Here is a 20,000-nt window from a genome sequence, read left to right as displayed (position 1 = left end):
TTGGAAATTAAGTTTTAAAGTGTAATATCTAACAGTTCCACTTAAAATGTTTTAAAAAGTTGTGAAAATGTGAAGAAAATTGGGTTTAACTGAGATTTTAGATGTCACGTCCTGAGAGGGTTATTTGTGAATATACTATGTGTTGCCCGGTCGACCAACGCAGCGTCGACACGTTTTTTTGTAAGACCGGATCGGTGTCTCTGTGTATTCATCATATTTATTCAGAGTAGGTTCATTCAATCTTTACGAACGTGTTCATCTCAATTACCTCTCCGACCCCCACAGAGGCAGCTGTATGTCTCCAGCTCACAGGGCGTGGTTCAGCTGGAGCTCCAGAGGTGTGATCTGTACGGAGGGGGCTGTGCTGGCTGCTGCCTGGCCAGAGACCCCTACTGCTCCTGGGATGGGACCACCTGCTCCAGATACTTCCCCTCCAGCAAGAAGTGAGACAGGGGTTCATTAGCCAATCAAGCAATTAGCCACGAGGCGCTATAAGGGACACTGATTTATTTGGTTTCCATGTGTGTATGTATATAAATACACACATATATAAACACAATTATATAAATATATACACACTTACACATGTATATCTACACATCCAATTAGCCACGAGAGGTCGTTAGGGACAGTCTGATTTGAAGAGGGGGCAATATATAATATATAAAACCTGTATAACCATCTCTTTCCCTTAAGTAGGTGAACCCAATTAAGGACATTTTCAAATGCCTGCATTCATTAAGCATTTCTCTAGTGTTTAGGATGGCAAACACACACACACACACACACACACACACACACACTCTGTTGGACATGGGGGGCAATTTGCTGTTTGGCATCTTGCAAAAGGACATATGTTGATTGCAGAAGTATTTAAATGCATTTCTCCTGAGCTGCCACAGCATATAAAGAGAGTAAATAGAGGTCATTGTGATAAAGGTGTGATATGTAACACGTGTCCCCCATGTCACTTTTAATAAACGGCATCATAATGAGAAGATATAAATGCTTCATCAGCAATCTATTTTACTTCCCCCCATGACACTATAGTTACAATAAATAAAATATTGCATATTATATGATACTGTCTATAAAATAGTCTATTATACAATACATTTGATATTTCAAGCAAGTTACTTACGTAAAAAGTCAAAGTCAACTTTGTTGTCAATCTTTCAGTTTGTGTGTAAAGAGAGATCGAAATACAGTTTCCCACAATCCCGAATACACTAACAAAGATATATAAAAATATGTATATACCTATATATACACAATCAACAGACACATTTATACATATGCACACATTAAGACATAAATACACAACAATCAATATATACAAAATAACAGTCACTTCAATATTTTGAGAATGTACATTAGTGCAAGACTCAGACTGTAACGTGTGTGTGTGTGTGTGTGTGTGTGTGTGTGTGTGTGTGTGTGTGTGTGTGTGTGTGTGTGTGTGTGTGTGTGTGTGTGTCAGGCGGGCACGCAGACAGGACGTGAAGCACGGAGACCCCTGGAGTCAGTGTCCAATCACAGAAGACGGTGAGGATTTCCTCCGTCTGATTTTAACAGCCTCTGTTTCTATGTGTGTGTGTGTGTGTGTGTGTGTGTGTGTGTGTGTGTGTGTGTGTGTGTGTGTGTGTGTGTGTGTGTGTGTGTGTGTGTGTGTGTGTGTGTGTGTGTGTGTGTGTGTGTGTGTGTGTGTGTGTGTGTGTGTGTGTGTGTGTGTGTGTGTGTGTGTGTGTGTGTGTTGTGTTCCTGTTTTCATGTATTGGTCAGTGTGTGTGTGTGTGTGTGTGTGTGTGTTTGTAATGTGGTCCTCTCATTAGTTATTGGTCAGTGTGTGTTCTCACAAACACTGGATATACACATTATTATTGCTTTTTTTTCCAACTACCATTATGCTAAACTTTATATTACCTCCTGAAAGTATCAAGTAAATATATACTTGATACTTACTGGATTTACTATGTATATATTTTACATAGCATTCTGCTCTGAAAGAAGGAGTAGGGCGCCCTCTATAGGCTTTACGGAGTAACTGCAGCTCCTCAGACAAACGGGTGGCAGGAAAATGCAGATCTATAAATAATGTAATGATAATAATGAAGATAGACAACCCAAATAAATATTGAACTAATACATTAAAAAGGAAAATACATATTATTAATAATAATAATAATAATAATAATAATAGTAATCAATAAATAATTTTAAAACAAATGATATTGCCTTTCTGATAAAACATAATTTTCCAGATTTCTTTAGAACATCTTAAAAACAAAAAGCTCTGTTTGCACTCAAACACTGAACACATTTCTGTCTCTGATGCTCCTCCAGCCTCGGCCTCTGTGGAGCTGCAGGCGGTGTTCGGGGTGGAGGGGAACTCCTCCTTCCTGGACTGTGTTCCTCGGTCGGGGCAGGCGGAGATCCGGTGGACGGTGCAGCCGAAAGAGAGCCAGACGCTGAGTCAAAACACACAGGTGAGACGCACCTTTAAAAGCTGATCCAGCAGACATCAGGTTGTGATAATATCTCAAAGATGATTCGTGATTCGTAATAAACCTGTTTCCGATTCTTATCATCATCCTCTCATCTGTTCACCTCCCTCCCTCCTCAGCTGCTTCCTGACGGCGGCCGTTCCCTCTATCTGAATCGAGGTTTGCTGGTTCAGCGCCTGCAGGTCTCTGACTCCGGCCTCTACACCTGCACCAGCCTGGAGCGCTCCTACAGCCAGGTCCTGGCCCGGTACCAGCTCCACGTGCTGTCCAGCAGCACCCTGCAGCCAGAGAGGGCCAAGGTACTCATCCTGTACTGAAGTAGAAGTACTTTGTTTTAAAATACTCTGGTGAAAGTAGAAGCACTGACTAAACTTCTTTACTCAAGTCAAAGTAAAGAGGCTTTGAAATGTACTTCAGTAAAAAGTACCCATAACTAGCAGCTGTTTTAAAGAGTACCTGACCTCCCTTTATATTAATAGAACAATAATGTCATTGTTAGCTAATGAATGTTTCCATGGTGACCAACGGCAACATGACAACGTTTCCATTGGTCCCTCTTCTTCAGAGAAGACCAGGAAATGATGGATACACGGATCGTGTTCAAATCAATAGGCACGCAATGACTCTAAATAATAATGATCACGCCACCAAACACACATTCAGACTAAAGGAACCAGCCTGTTTGGAAAATGTGAGAAGTAGAAAGTACAGGTATTTGTGTTCAACATGTAAGAAGTAGAAAGTTCAGGTATTTGAGTTCAACATGTAAGAAGTAGAAAGTACAGGTATTTGAGTTCAACATGTGAGAAGTAGAAAGTACAGGTATTTGAGTTCAACATGTAAGAAGTAGAAAGTACAGGTATTTGTGTTCAACATGTGAGAAGTAGAAAGTACAGGTATTTGAGTTCAACATGTAAGAAGTAGAAAGTACAGGTATTTGAGTTCAACATGTGAGAAGTAGAAAGTACAGGTATTTGTGTTCAACATGTAAGAAGTAGAAAGTTCAGGTATTTGAGTTCAACATGTAAGAAGTAGAAAGTACAGGTATTTGAGTTCAACATGTGAGAAGTAGAAAGTACAGGTATTTGAGTTCAACATGTGAGAAGTAGAAAGTACAGGTATTTGAGTTCAACATGTAAGAAGTAGAAAGTACAGGTATTTGAGTTCAACATGTAAGAAGTAGAAAGTACAGGTATTTGAGTTCAACATGTAAGAAGTAGAAAGTACAGGTATTTGTGTTCAACATGTAAGAAGTAGAAAGTACAGGTATTTGAGTTCAACATGTAAGAAGTAGAAAGTACAGGTATTTGTGTTCAAAGTGTAAGAAGTAGAAAGTACAGGTATTTGAGTTCAACATGTAAGAAGTAGAAAGTACAGGTATTTGAGTTCAACATGTAAGAAGTAGAAAGTACAGGTATTTGAGTTCAACATGTAAGAAGTAGAAAGTACAGGTATTTGAATTCAACATGTGAGAAGTAGAAAGTACAGGTATTTGAGTTCAACATGTAAGAAGTAGAAAGTACAGGTATTTGAATTCAACATGTGAGAAGTAGAAAGTACAGGTATTTGAATTCAACATGTGAGAAGTAGAAAGTACAGGTATTTGGGTTCAACATGTAAGAAGTCAAAGTAAAAAGTTGTCAGAAAAATAAGCAGTGGAGCAAAGTACTGATACCAGAACAATGTACTTAAGTACAGTAACAAAGTATTTGTACTCCACTACTTCCCACCTCTGGATGCAGTGACTCTGATACAGAAACATCAAAGACATGTTCTTTATTTGTATATATCTGAGGCCCATAATATATGCCTACAAATAGAATGATAGGAGATCTTCAAGTACAGTAACGAAGTATTTGTACTCCACTTCTTCCTGCAGACAATGACCCACTTCCAGCAGAACCTCAGCCCCAACCAGCCGGGCAGCGTCCCAATCGGCAGGGGGTTCCTGGGTCCTCTGAAAAACTACAAGGAGCTGCATACCAACAGTCTGAGCATGGACGAGTACTGCGAGCAGCTCTGGTACCGGGAGAAACGCCGGCAGCAGAAACTCAGAGCGCTGAAGCTGAAGCAGGAGAGCAGGAAGGCCCGGGTGAGGAGGCACAACCCCCCCGAGGGGCCTCTGTAGAGCCCTGAAGGACAGAGACACTGCTCAGGGACAACACGTCCAGCACACGAAGAGGACATACAGTCCCCTCCAAAGCCACTGGAACAGCGACGCCCGTTGCTTTATGTTTGCAGTACACTGAAAACAATTGGGTTTCACATCAAAAGAGGAATATACCTGGATGTAAATACCTGGAACTAAAAGCCTTTTGTCTCATCTTCGTCTTTTGATTTCAATTGTTTTCAGTGTATAGCAAAAATAAAGCAATTGGCGTCGCTGTTCCAGTAGCTTTGGAGGGGACTGTGTCGTTAAATCAGTTTTGGAATAAAGAAGGGATGATTTCTGTATTTCAGTCACTTTTTATACAACTAGTGAAATAGCTGAGATGAAGGCCCTGTTCCAAACCGCCCCCTACACCCTATCCAACAGAGAGGCTGACTTCACCTGCTGCTCCACCTGACCGACTCGACGCTGTGTGTATGTTACCTCGTATTGTTTTTAAGGATCACGTTTTATTATTGTTTGGTTTTTTTCAAGAGATGCTGAGGTTTCAAATTGAGCATCTCTTCGACAAAGAATAACAAAAAGAAAACTCCCAAAATCTTTAATGGCGTTTTTTTAATGTAAACTAAACACGAGTATGTGATACTAAGTTTGAAAACAATACGAGGTAACCATGAAGTTGTTAACATCTGTCGTCGATATGAAATCTGCAGTTTATCAGTACATGTTTGAACTGTTTGTGACTGGAATTGGGCCTTTATTACAGAGTGTGTAGGGGGCGGTTTGGAACTGGGCCTGAGTGGGCAAAACTAACAAGCTAGAATCCGTTAGTAGGTCTCACTCCCAGACAGAAACATGTAAACTATATATAATTAATGACAGAAGACTAAAGTTTGCCCTTTGTTTAAACATGTATTTATGTTAATCGTATACATGTATTGATTTATATGGACTTCAGTGGAGACGCACACATTAAATGGACATTATAATGTAAAGCTTATGAATAACTCTGCCTTGTAACTAATACATATTATTCACATCAATGTATATTAAAGAACTCTATTTTTGATAGTTTTCTTCTTTGTAAGTTTGAATTTTAGTACATTTCTACATAAACGTGTGTGTTTAGCAGGATTACAGCTGTTTGGACGAAGAAGCTTTGAGATCAATAAATGTAAATTGTGTTTACTGTATGTGAATAAGCCACAACATGTTGTACAAATAAAAACATAGAAACATTCAAAGGTTTTAAATGATTGTGCAATATAAAGTTCGGTTTATTTTGCTAAGAACGTTTATCTTACGATCATAACTAACCAGTACAGAAACGTTACATAGAAATGAATGGATGTTTACGTGCCGTGCAGTGATGTAAATCTGGATGAATGATGTGAAATATAATCAAGTGTTGAATCAGACTTTAGTTCCACCTGGAGTAAATCCACCAGCTACCCTGCAGTATACAAAGTCATTCAAACTAGCTGCACCTTTACCAGCTTTGAGAACACTTTCATGATCAATCATTATAAAACATATCATATATATTATTCTGAAATGGACCAATCTGCACAATGACTACTTTTACTGTCTTTCACTATATTTTGATGAGAATACTTTTCTACTTTCACTTGAGGAACATTTTGAATGAGGACTTTTACTGTAACAGAGTATTCCTACACTCTGGTACTTCTACTTTTACTCAAGTACAAGATCTGAGTACTTCTACTTTTACTCAAGTTCAAGATCTGAGTGCTTTTACTTTTACTCAAGTACAAGATCTGAGTACTTCTACTTTTACTGAAGTACACAATCTTAATATTCTTAAGAAGTATTATTATTAATATTTGTATTATTGTTCTTATTAGCATTATATTATTTTTATTAGTAAACTTAATTATCGTTTTAATAACACTTTTTATTATTATTACTATTTTATTATTGACATATTCCCTCCCTCTCCAGCAGGGGGCAGTGAAGTGCTTACAGCGTCACCACCAACACAAACACCAACGAAGAAGACGTCAACGGATAATGATTTGAACCTCACTGATGGAAACGCGCTTCATGGAAACAAGTCGAGATATTTAATTTCCTCTAGCGGAGAAGGTAAATGTCTACTCACTTTAGCGAGTAAAGGTTGAATCTAAATGTGTGTAAAGTGAACCACGTGAGTTCCCCGCCTCTGCTTCAGTTTAGCTCTCGTTGTTGGTTAGCTACAGTTAGCTTGCCGATGCTAAGTTGCATGTTTCATTGACTGTTGGAGTTTTTGTTCAATGGATGTTAATAAGAATGCATCAAATACATAGGGGGGAGAAGTACTCAGATCTTATACTTCAGTTAAAGTAGAAGTACTCCGATCTTATACTTTAGTTAAAGGAGAAGTACTCAGATCTTATACATTAGTTAAAGTAGAAGTACTCAGATCTTATACTTCAGTTAAAGGAGAAGTACTCAGATCTTATACATTAGTTAAAGTAGAAGTACTCAGATCTTATATTTCAGTTAAAGTGGAAGTGCTCAGATCTTGTACTTCAGTAAAAGTAGAAGTACTCAGATCTTGTACTTGAGTAAAAGTATAAGTACAATAAAAGTCCTGCATTCAAAATGTTACTCAAGTAAAAGTATTAGTAGAGTAGAATTACACAGTAGCATAACATGGAAATACTCAAATGAAGTACAAGTACCTCAGAAGTGTACTTAAGTCCAGTACCTGAGTAAATGTACTTAGTTACTTCCCACCTCTGCCAGTCAATGGGAGACGTTGTGGTAAGATAACAGAACACAGTTATTACTTGTTAGATGCTTTTATCCAGAGCAACTTACATACTCAATACTGTGGGCAATCCCCACAGGAGCAATTTGGGGTGAAGTGTCTCAGGGACACAACGACATGCTGACTGCAGTGGGGTTTGAACCTGTGACCCCTGATCCCAACACCAAGGCTCTATCCACTGCGCCACACTCCTCCCTATTTATCATCACGTCTCTCTGAACAGGCTAACAGAGTTATGCTATGCTAGGTTGTGTCGCCAGCTAACTTCAACTGTGGAAATGAAATGTGTGTGCGTCTGTGTGTGTCCTCCTGGTAGGATTATAGTGGACTGTATCGAGGAAGGAATCAACAGCATGGCTGCTCCAACGTTACAACAGCCCAGTTTCCTGCTGGTGAGTCATTATCACATCATTGATCAATATGTTTTATTGTCATATATACACAGGGGTTGAGTTGGGATTTGTGTGGAGGTGCGAGAGGGGGCGGAGGTCGAGGATCTCATTATTTGACCTTAAGGACTACACACTGTGGCCCTAAGGCAACTGCTCCATTATCTGTATCAAATGCACACATTGATGCCACCAAATGTCACAATACAAATAGAAAGTACTACAAATAAACTGGAATTCATTTACATCTTAAATTATTAATATATATACAAGAAAAAGGTTTACTAATTGCTTTTTTTAATCAACACTGCTCTGCACACTTGCTAAAGAACATTTGTGTGGAAATCTCAATTCATTTGAGGGCTGCGAGAGTATGGCCAAAAGTATGGGAGTAAATCTCACTGTAAACGATTTGATCATCACCAAATTCTGTGTGTTATTATGAGCGATCATAACTCAGCTTTATGCAGACATACATTTAGCACGGTGTACAGGGCCGGTGTTTGGCACAGATCTGGAGAGGCGCTGCGCTGGCAGCTCTGGGAGGGAAAAAAACATTTTTGACTGTTTGCGCTCAAACTAACTTTCGACCTTGATGTAACAACATTCATAATGAAGTCAATGTAACACCCTTTTCACCCCGGGCACACTTTTCATTTTCCCTGTGGGCGCTGTAAGTGATGAAAGTGGGAGGTGTTGGCTTATCAGGCGCCCGCAGCTCACAGCCAAAGTGGGCGTGGGATCGAGCGAGAGAGATAAATGCAATTTATGTAAACACATATTTCCAAGGCACTCCTTTATAATTATTTGGACAAACAGGTTTGAAATCATTTCAATGTATACTATAGGACAGTAACCAAAAATATCGTTTACAACTTGAGAGATAAAAAAATATGTATAAATAAATGTTAAAATCTCGCCATGGGCAGCAGATTGGTTAGAACCGGCCCTGATGGAAACGGGCTCCGTGTTACAAGACGGGTCGGGGGTTTGGCGGTACCGCTGCAGACTCTCTGCACACACACACACACACACACACACACACACACACACACACACACACACACACACACACGCACACACGCACACCGCTGCAGACTCTCTGCATGCGCGTGCGCGCACACACACACACACACAGACACACACACACACACACACACACACACACACACACACACACACACCGCTGCAGACTCTCTGCAAGCACACACAAACACACACACACACACACACACACACACACACACACACACACACCGCTGCAGACTCTCTGCAAGCACACACACACACACACACACACACACACACACACACACACACACACACACACACACACACACACACCGCTGCAGACTCTCTGCAAGCACACACACACACACACACACACACACATACCGCTGCAGACTCTGCACGCGCACACACACACACACACACACACACATACCGCTCCAGACTCTGCACACACACACACACACACACACACACACACACATACCGCTGCAGACTCTGCACACACACACACACACACACACACACACACACACACACACACACACACACACACACACATACCGCTGCAGACTCTGCACACACACACACACACACACACACACACACACACACACACACACGCACACGCACACGCACACGCACACACACCGCTGCAGACTCTGCACGAAGGAGCCGCGGTGCTGCAGCTCCTGATCGGAGCAGAGACACACTAAGCGGACAAACTATATCCGGTCACAGAGAGCTGCTATTTTAAAGTGAAGTCAACCCTAAATAAAGTCTATATTAAGAACCAGAGATGTTTTAACATATGGCTTAAACAAATGTCAAATGAGCGAGGGTGATGAGGTCAGAGTCTGTGTAAACAGTATAACAAGCAGTTGCACTGTCAAGTTAAATGCTTACCTTTAGCTCACCACACTTATTAAGAAACAAACAATCCGACATGTAAGATAAAAACCAGCGTATAAGAAAATGTCAAATAGAAACTGAATTCCTGTCCCAGAATAAAAGTGCATGATGAATCTAAAAGTAGATAAGATACATAAACAGCAGGGTAGAGTGTTAATAACGCGTTAACGCAAACAAAAATAAACGCCACTAATTATTTTAACGCGATTAACGCATGTGCATTTTTTGTCCTCGGACGCCCCGTAGTTTCAAAGCGCGTCGAGTTTAAAATACCATCTATAATCCAAACACACTCCGCCTGCCGCCCGCTTGCAGCAGACCACACTTGAAAGTGTGCGGGGGAGACGCCTGGACACGTCTACGAGCAGAAAGCTTTCAACAAAGATCGCTAAATGGGTGGCGACAGCTAGCAGGCCAATTAACATTGTGGAGGAGGAGGGGCTGCGTGATGTAATTCGGGTCGCATCCGACGACGGCACTTATGAGTCGCCTTCCAGAGCCACCACTGTGTCGACAGTACACAACTTGTATGAAGTCAAAAAGCAAAAGTAGAGGAGGATTTAAGAAAGACTCACCGGAGACTATTGGACTTCACTCAGTAAGGAGTCACCTCGGGGTCACAGCGCATTGTTCTGACCCACAGTGGGAACTTCAGTCTCATGCTTTGACAGTTATGAAAACAGAGGAGTGGCATTTTGCCCACACACACACACACACACACACACACACACACACACACACACACACACACACACACACACACACACACACACACACACACACACACACACACACACACACACACACACACACACACACACACACACACACACACACACACACACACACACACACACACACACACACACACACACACACTTGAATTGAGGTGAATATTTGTCATGTTCAGAGGTTGTTGTGTTTAATATTCATGGTAATATTTGTCATTGATCAAATGATAATGAACAAACATTTGCATAAAGCATATTTGTCCACTCATATGTTGATAAAAGTATTACAACTTGAAACATATTCCTCTAAGGAACATTTAGAACAGATAAAAAATGTGTGATTAATCGCGATTAACTATTTTAATCGACCGACAGCCCTAATAAATATGCGTAAGAATACAGAGATAACAGTATGAATGTAGCCGAATGCTACCGTGTGTAAAACAATATAATGTTGATGATCATTTCTGTCGTGGATCAAGAACTGGCACAACTAATGCTGCTGTCGTTTCAAATGTCACCCAAATCTGAGTTTTTAACATCAAAACGGCTTCAAATATATGAAAATGTGTTTCTTTTGCCAACGTATCTTAATTATAAATAGTGTATCAGCAACCTGAGCTGCTCATACATGACAAGTGTTTGAACTCACCTTTGAAGTGTTATACCTTTGTATTGTCCCATATTAGACTTTAAGTGATTCTTATGCTGTCAGATCGATAAGCTGATACCTTTGAGTAGTGACATCACAGTTACATCTTTATTTGTAGACTGAGTCTCCAGCACAACGTGTCTCCTGTGATTCTCTCAATATGCTCATGAATGTCTCGTGATCTTTCTCCAGGCTAATCTGAGAAACGACTCGACCACCAAACCTCTCCTCCACCGGTGCCAGGATCTGGTGAAAGTCATTGATGATTATCCTGCAAAGGTACAGAGAACCCCCTCCCCCCCCCCCCCCCCCCCCCCTCACTCTCTGCTTCATTTAGAGTTTCTATAACCATCTCATGAAAGGCCCACCGTCAGTGTGGAGACGCAACTCCCAGTGACCAGTCTCTAGAACGATAACTTAACGAGGAGCTAACGATCACCCTCTGGGTCGGACTGGCAAACCCATGTGACAAGCGCAGTGAGTGATCATCAAATACAAATGTGATCCATCACAAACAACAACAATAATGGAAACAATTGCCTTTGGTCCTTCAGTTAAAGTAGAAGTACTCAGATCTTGTACTTGAGTAAAAGTAGAAGTACTCAGATCTTGTTCTTGAGTAAAAGTAGAAGTACTCAGATCTTGTTCTTGAGTAAAAGTAGAAGTACTCAGATCTTGTTCTTGAGTAAAAGTAGAAGTACTCAGATCTAGTACTTGAGTAAAAGTAGAAGTACTCAGATATTGTACTTGAGTTAAAGTAGAAGTACTCAGATCTAGTACTTGAGTAAAAGTAGAAGTACTCAGATCTAGTACTTGAGTAAAAGTAGAAGTACTCAGATATTGTACTTGAGTTAAAGTAGAAGTACTCAGATCTAGTACTTGAGTAAAAGTAGAAGTACTCAGATATTGTACTTGAGTAAAAGTAGAAGTACTTAGATCTAGTACTTGAGTAAAAGTAGAAGTACTCAGATATTGTACTTGAGTAAAAGTAGAAGTACTTAGATCTAGTACTTGAGTAAAAGTAGAAGTACTCAGATATTGTACTTGAGTAAAAGTAGAAGTACTCAGATATTGTACTTGAGTAAAAGTAGAAGTACTCAGATCTTGTACTTGAGTTAAAGTAGAAGTACTCAGATCTAGTACTTGAGTAAAAGTAGAAGTACTCAGATCTTGTACTTGAGTAAAAGTAGAAGTACTCAGATATTGTACTTGAGTAAAAGTAGAAGTACTTAGATCTAGTACTTGAGTAAAAGTAGAAGTACTCAGATATTGTACTTGAGTAAAAGTAGAAGTACTTAGATCTAGTACTTGAGTAAAAGTAGAAGTACTCAGATATTGTACTTGAGTAAAAGTAGAAGTACTCAGATATTGTACTTGAGTAAAAGTAGAAGTACTTAGATCTAGTAAAAGTAGAAGTACTCAGATCTAGTACTTGAGTAAAAGTAGAAGTACTCAGATATTGTACTTGAGTAAAAGTAGAAGTACTTAGATCTAGTAAAAGTAGAAGTACTCAGATATTGTACTTGAGTAAAAGTAGAAGTACTCAGATATTGTACTTGAGTAAAAGTAGAAGTACTTAGATCTAGTAAAAGTAGAAGTACTCAGATCTTGTACTTCAGTAAAAGTAGAAGTACTCAGATCTTGTACTTGAGTTAAAGTAGAAGTACTCAGGTCTTGTACTTGAGTTAAAGTAGAAGTACTCAGGTCTTGTAATTGAGTAAAAGTAGAAGTACTCAGGTCTTGTACTTGAGTAAAAGTAGAAGTACTCAGGTCTTGTACTTGAGTAAAAGTAGAAGTACTCAGATCTTGTACTTGAGTAAAAGTAGAAGTACTCAGAACTTGTTCTTAGTAAAAGTAGAAGTACTCAGATCTAGTTCTTGAGTAAAAGTAGAAGTACTCAGATCTTTGGGCATTGGATCAACACATCTAGTGTCTCTTGTCCTGTGGAGCAGCTGTTTGGTTGTTTTGAAGTTTCTGTTGGCTGGAAGAATGCCGTCTGATTTATGAACGACAGCCTGACAGTCAGCTGTTTGCCTGACCTAACCTTTAATAATAATGCTGGAGGAGACAGCTGCTCTGTGACGCCTCAGATTCACTTTGAGTCCATCACTTTCCGAGTCCGAAACTTTACACACAGAAACTTACGCACAGAAACTTACGCACAGAATCCAACTTCAATGTTGAATGCATTAGAGAGATTCCTGGTGATGTTGGCAGGTAAATCCTTCAGGTGTTCAGATGTCAGTCAGTACAGTGCATGTTCCTGTAAGGTAAGGGAGGCTGTGGCTCAGTGGGTAGTGTGCTGGACTTTGAATCAGGGGCTGAAAAAAGTATTGTTTTATATGTGGTGTGTTCCTGACGTTAGAGCAGGGAAACAGCCCGATGTACAGGACGCTATTGTTCCTGTTGGCAAGAGAGGCGCCTCTGTTCTGAGACGTCAGTGACACAGAGCGTGGGCTGCATTTTAGACTCTAGTTTCTGTGCCTTTAATACTGCAGATAAAAAGGTGTTTTCTAAAGAATAACAATGCTCTATAACCGTCTGCAGTAAGCTTCAACTACCATCAGCCAGTCAGTCAGTTATACAAATATAACACCAAGGGTTCTTTCTTGATATATTTAATGAGAATACGATATTATTCTCGTGGGAAATTGGGGTTTCTAACCCATAAGTTCCATTTTATACTCAAATAAAACAATACAATATATTAGGGATGCCAGCGATTTTTCGAATATTCGTTACAGCGGCGGCGAATAATTGATTAATATTCGCCAGGGCTGTCCGATTTTCAAATTTGATCATGGTCAGTTTTCTGGCATCCCTACAATATATATATATATATATATATATATAATATAATGGAATCAAAATATTACAAAAATATAGGAATTTAAACTGAAAATGCTCAAAAAGAGTCCACGTTCTCTGTTAGTTTGAACTTTGAACTTTCTCCGTTACTTTTACTTTAAACGTCTCTCCTTAAAACTTAATTGGACTTCAAGGTTTTTTTTGACAGATGGAAGGTTTTTGCCTAAAATCACAGTTAAAGTTTTGTGACATTTTCCGACCGTTTCAGATATTTTTTTAATGGGTGTCTATGGGGTGGGCTCTTTAGGGCGAGAGTGGATTAGATTTATTATTACATTAGTCAATGTATTGAACATGTTAGAAACAAAACTAATAATAATTATAACAAAGAGAAGTAAAATAAATAAATTGACAAACAAAAAAATCTGATTAAAAAAAGGTCTTGAACCTGCTCTGAATCCCAACATATTATTTGTATTTACTTTCACTATTGTATCTGTTTTATTGTGTTGGAATGTTGGAGGAGGAGCCTGTGGCCTCAGATTGTCATTGATACGTCTAAACTGTAGCTATGCAAGCCTTGAGTCTTGATCCTATGGGTTTTCCCAGTTTCTGATGCTTCATATCCGTGAGTTTCCCTTCTGATCGAGCTTACTCTAACGGAGGATCAATTATCAAAGTTTAATCGTTTCTCCAGAGTTTCAACGTTATTGGACTAGATTTGTTTTTAATGGCCGTCTATGGGGCGGACTCTTTTGGGGCGAGAGTGGATGACATTATCACCTAGAGTGTAGAGGGTGTTTAAAATCTCCTGGAAAATATATCTTAAACCTGCTCTAAATACAAAAATAGTTAAATCATAACATGTTCATATGTAAATTATCAAAGTTTCATCGTTTCTCCTGACTTTCAACTTTATTGGACGTTTCTTCCTAAAATCATATTTAAAATGCAGTTAAAATTTTTCGCAGCGTTTCAGATTTTTTTTTAATGGCCGTCTATGGGACGGACTCTTTTGGGCGAGAGTTGATGACATCATCCCTTGAAGTGTAGAGGGTGTTAAAATATCCTAAAACCAAAATCTTCAACCTGCTCTAAATTCCATAACATGTCACTTCTTAGATGCTTTTACCCAAAGCAACTTACTTCCACTCTATACTATAGACAATCCCCAAGTTCATATGTGCCTTCCCAGTTTCTGAGCATCCTATCCGTGTGCTTCCCCTCAGGAGCTGCACGGGATCTTCCCCTGGCTGGTGGAGACGGTGTTCGGCAGTCTGGACGGGATCCTCGGGGGCTGGAACCTCAGGCTGCTGCAGGCCAGGAGCCACGAGTACAACATCGCTCTGGAGTTCCTCAGCCCCTGGTACTGGACCCCCCCTTCCCTCTGAGATCAGCTGGGGGGATGTTGCTCTCTGACGGCTCCCTGAGGAGTGTTGACATCCTCCTGGATTCATCTTCTTATTATAGACACACGCATTGTCAGGCATCTGGACTACCTCTGTTGTAAAGGATTTATCTTTTCAATTTACACACGCCCTCTATTGCAGTCTGTCCGTCCTGAGAGAGGGACCCTTATTCAGTTCTCCACATTAACTATGGGGGTTTCTCCTTGTCCGATGTGAGGGTCCGGGGACAGAGGGGGTCGTACTGATACTCTGTACAAACTGTGAAGTCCACTGAGACACATGTAACATTGGTGATCTTGGGCTATAGAGATAAACATGGATTGATTGATTGATTGATTGATTGATTGATTGATTGATTGATTGATTGATTGAAAGAAGGAATCAAACGCTCTTCTCTTGATCTGTTTCAGTGGGCCCATGATGAAGCTGGTTTACAAACTTCAAGCAGAAGAGTACAAATATGAAATACCCGTCAACTATCTCCCGGTAAGACGAGCTTCAATTAGTCATACGTTCAACATCCATTGTCTGTGTACACTTTAGTATAGATAGTATTTGTATGTTAATGTTGAACACACTGCTCCTGTACCCAAATACATTCCCAAATTAGGATGAATAAAGTATCCATCTATTCAGTGTTTCTCAAAGTGTGGTCCGCGGACCACTGGTGGTCCGCGAGCGCCCCCTAGTGGTCCGTGAGTATATTGGTAACATTTCACATTTGAAATAAATCGATACATTTAAGTTCCTCTTGCAGGAATATCTCCGTAATGGAGGGAGCTTAACTTTCACTTTCCATTGCCTGATATAGCCCAGCGCCACACCTTCCTCACACGATTTGTAATTTGCGATTTTCAAGCAGCGTATAAAACAAACAATGGATGTATTTCATGAACATGTGTCCATGCTGGAAGTAGATTTAGACGTTAGGAGTGAGATGGAGATTATTATCTAATCTCTGCACCCGATGAAGCCTTGCATGAAGTCTGTTGCTGATCAGAGGCTGTTGTTGGGGCGGACCACGCAGGCCAGCCCGACGGTCACCAAGGTTCAGGTTTTAATAGCATTTCTACAGAAAAAGCTCACGCGAGCCTAACATGTGAACGAAGGGCTCAGACCTCAGAGAGTTAGACTCGGGCCTGCGACCAAAGTTTTACTGCATTTTGTTTTGAAAATGCACAGCGGAGGTTTGTGTCGTGCTACATGCGGTGTGTTTTGCATTTCTCTCAGTAGCCAACGATCTGTGAGGCTGTTGGACATAAACTCTGTCATAAATGCAGTCTACATTTCAAGAGGTGTAAAACCTGAGAGCCTTTTAAATCACATTTGAACGAAATGCTTATTTAATCTGTAGTTGTATTTGTATTGTTGATTTATTGTGTGAACGAGGCGATGTAGAGAAGGTTAAGCTGTCATTAGTAGTAGGGATGCCAGTGATTATTCGAATATTCGTTACAGTCTCCATAATCGAATATTATTTTTAAAAATCAACTTTATTTATATATTTTTTTTCTGGCTTAGTTTCAACCAAAATATAGACTAATGCTAATAATAGTAATAGTATTAATAATTGTAGATGGCCATTGGTCAAACCACCAGTTTGTTTTACTGTAAACTTGGAGGAAGCCTGCGTGCAGAGCAGACTGCTGCTGCAGCACGCTGCACACCGACCCCGCCCCCCCCTCTCCCTCCCACGTGAGACTGAAGGTGAACAAAGCGGCAGGTAAAAAGAGTTCAAGGAGCTGCTTCATGTTGATGTTGGTTTATTTGTAGTTTATTTTGTTTGTACTGTTAAACATGTTCCAGAAAAGAAAACAACGGAATTCCTTTTGTCTGAGTTTTCTTTTCTTTCACTCCCGCGGGGGGGGGGGTGGGGGGGGGTGGGGGGGTCGGTCGAATAATCGATTTTGATCATGGTCAGTTTCTGGCAACCCTAATTAGTAGGTTGTTATGTACTGTTGGAGTGGTGAGCAGGCCTCTTGATTTTGGGGAGTTAGGTGGTCCGCGAGTGTCCTTGGTATGAAAAAGTTTGAGAAACTCTGATCTATATATATCAGATAGATAGATATATATAGATATTGATAGATAGATTTGTTTTAATATTTACAAATGTGTTATAGTTGGAGATGTGCAACTGTTATATGTTGTTGACGACTGTGTCCACAAAGCTACACCTGAGAGAAGATATACAAACACAGCAGGGTTAAAACACTTATTGAACGTGTCTTGAATGAAAGCAGCAGCTAAATGTAATGTATAATGTAACTAGTGTGTGTTGTCCTTTAGGGTCCGGTGAAGGCGTGCATCCAGCAGGGCGTCCTCCCAGAATGCCCTCTGTTCCACAACAAGCTGCAGTTCCCCCTCAGCGGACTCCTCACTCTGAACCTGGCGCTCAGTATCCTTCACACTCTCAAAATGAGTAAATCTATATTTTTATCAGACCATTAGATCTCAGTTTGAGCTATGTAGCTCTAAAACATCTCATTAACTCGATCCACTAAACATTTGAGCTGCTGTATTTGTTCTTGAAATGTGACGGCTACAAAACATGTCCTGTGTCTTTCTGACAGCGTGCACTGACTGTGAGGATTATTCCTTAACGCTGTTTCCAGATCCATTTGAATTCTTCATGTTTAACTTTGCCTACTGCCTCATCACACCAAAGGTGAGTTTACACATTCCTCTAAGTATAAATGTATCATCGTCGATATTCTCAATTAACAGCGTCTTGAACATGGTGAGCTTTAGTCGTGATCGTCCACTAAAGCTTGGGCCAGGCTGTGGGCTATTGAAGACAGAATTATGAGATTAGGAATCCAGTTTATGGCCAGGTACGATCTGATGATAAGAATACACAAGTTTTTACACCGAATTTAAATTTAAATAGACAAAATAAACTACAAATTCTATTTTGAAGTGGAGGGCTGTGCAGATGTTTAACCTGGCAGACTTTTTAATACTTCAAATCAATAAGAAACAACTTGCTGTCAGTGCCTGGCTGTGTTGGGATGAAGCAGGACACATGGGTCGCAGTGGAATAGTCAAAAAATCTGCTCCTATCGTCTTCCCCTATCCACTATTCCTATCCACTATTCCTATCCACTATTCCTTGACCCCTGGGTGAAACTTCAAGGGGTTATAATAAATACAAATGTATAAACTTGTTAGGCCACCATTCAAACATGTTTTAAAAGTTGAACAAACCCCACACAGCTCAGTGAAATGTTGACTTTATTTCAGGGCCATTCCCATACACATGCAGGTGCTCATTGGTTAGCCTCGGTTAGCTCATTGGCTAGCCTCGGTTAGCTCATTGGTTAGCCTCGGTTAGCTCATTGGTTAGCCTCGGTTAGCTCATTGGTTAGCCTCGGTTAGCTCATTGGTTAGCCTCGGTTAGCTCATTGGCTAGCCTCGGTTAGCTCATTGGTTAGCCTCGGTTAGCTCATTGGCTAGCCTCGGTTAGCTCATTGTTTAGCCTCGGTTAGCTCATTGGTTAGCTCATTGGTTAGCTCATTGGTTAGCCTCGGTTAGCTCATTGGTTAGCCTCGGTTAGCTCATTGGTTAGCCTCGGTTAGCTCATTGGTTAGCCTCGGTTAGCTCATTGGTTAGCCTCGGTTAGCTCATTGGTTAGCTCATTGGTTAGCCTCGGTTAGCTCATTGGTTAGCTCATTGGTTAGCCTGGGTTAGCTCATTGGCTAGCCTCGGTTAGCTCATTGGTTAGCTCATTGGTTAGCCTCGGTTAGCTCATTGGTTAGCCTCGGTTAGCTCATTGGTTAGCCTCGGTTAGCTCATTGGTTAGCCTCGGTTAGCTCATTGGTTAGCTCATTGGTTAGCTCATTGGTTAGCCTCGGTTAGCTCATTGGTTAGCCTCGGTTAGCTCATTGGTTAGCCTCGGTTAGCTCATTGGTTAGCCTCGGTTAGCTCATTGGTTAGCCTCGGTTAGCTCATTGGTTAGCCTCGGTTAGCTCATTGGTTAGCTCATTGGTTAGCTCATTGGTTAGCCTCGGTTAGCTCATTGGCTAGCCTCGGTTAGCTCATTGTTTAGCCTCGGTTAGCTCATTGGTTAGCTCATTGGTTAGCTCATTGGTTAGCCTCGGTTAGCTCATTGGTTAGCCTCGGTTAGCTCATTGGTTAGCCTCGGTTAGCTCATTGGTTAGCCTCGGTTAGCTCATTGGTTAGCCTCGGTTAGCTCATTGGTTAGCTCATTGGTTAGCCTCGGTTAGCTCATTGGTTAGCTCATTGGTTAGCCTGGGTTAGCTCATTGGCTAGCCTCGGTTAGCTCATTGGTTAGCTCATTGGTTAGCCTCGGTTAGCTCATTGGTTAGCCTCGGTTAGCTCATTGGTTAGCCTCGGTTAGCTCATTGGTTAGCCTCGGTTAGCTCATTGGTTAGCCTCGGTTAGCTCATTGCTTAGCCTCGGTTAGCTCATTGGTTAGCCTCGGTTAGCTCATTGGTTAGCCTCGGTTAGCTCATTGGTTAGCCTCGGTTAGCTCATTGGTTAGCCTCGGTTAGCTCATTGGTTAGCCTCGGTTAGCTCATTGGTTAGCTCATTGGTTAGCCTGGGTTAGCTCATTGGCTAGCCTCGGTTAGCTCATTGGTTAGCTCATTGGTTAGCTCATTGGTTAGCCTCGGTTAGCTCATTGGTTAGCCTCGGTTAGCTCATTGGTTAGCCTCGGTTAGCTCATTGGTTAGCCTCGGTTAGCTC

General features: G+C 40.8%; 2 protein-coding genes across 7 annotated transcripts in view; both read left to right on the top strand.

Moving 5' to 3' along the window:
- LOC307038958 (semaphorin-3D-like) overlaps positions 1 to 5,858 on the top strand; it is a gene marked incomplete at its 5' end in the record, with an annotated part of 31,709 nt that extends 25,851 nt beyond the window's left edge. Inside the window, 5 exons of the mRNA XM_079680627.1 lie at positions 286 to 443; positions 1,481 to 1,545; positions 2,344 to 2,486; positions 2,624 to 2,803; positions 4,384 to 5,858. Coding sequence (XP_079536753.1) covers positions 286 to 443; positions 1,481 to 1,545; positions 2,344 to 2,486; positions 2,624 to 2,803; positions 4,384 to 4,632 — 795 coding nt within the window. The 3' untranslated portion in view covers positions 4,633 to 5,858. The remainder of the gene's footprint in view (positions 1 to 285; positions 444 to 1,480; positions 1,546 to 2,343; positions 2,487 to 2,623; positions 2,804 to 4,383) is intronic.
- Positions 5,859 to 6,584: 726 nt separating this feature from the next.
- Positions 6,585 to 20,000, top strand: part of smpd4 (sphingomyelin phosphodiesterase 4) — a 36,149-nt gene continuing 22,733 nt past the window's right edge. For 4 of the 6 annotated variants that reach the window (XM_079684390.1, XM_079684387.1, XM_079684389.1 and 1 more), the window contains exons 1-7: positions 6,585 to 6,720; positions 7,704 to 7,779; positions 11,272 to 11,358; positions 15,117 to 15,253; positions 15,707 to 15,782; positions 17,583 to 17,715; positions 17,867 to 17,961. In XM_079684390.1, the coding sequence (XP_079540516.1) occupies positions 7,741 to 7,779; positions 11,272 to 11,358; positions 15,117 to 15,253; positions 15,707 to 15,782; positions 17,583 to 17,715; positions 17,867 to 17,961 (567 nt within the window). In that variant the 5' untranslated portion in view covers positions 6,585 to 6,720; positions 7,704 to 7,740. The remainder of the gene's footprint in view (positions 6,721 to 7,703; positions 7,780 to 11,271; positions 11,359 to 15,116; positions 15,254 to 15,706; positions 15,783 to 17,582; positions 17,716 to 17,866; positions 17,962 to 20,000) is intronic. The other 2 variants (XM_079684391.1, XM_079684388.1) reach the window with 1 other exon arrangement.

Source organism: Notothenia rossii (genome assembly GCF_949606895.1).
Source record: "Notothenia rossii genome assembly, chromosome: 5".
Lineage (NCBI taxonomy): Eukaryota > Metazoa > Chordata > Actinopteri > Perciformes > Nototheniidae > Notothenia > Notothenia rossii.
Note: the sequence above shows the minus strand (reverse complement) of the source record. Positions and strands in the feature narration are given on the sequence as shown.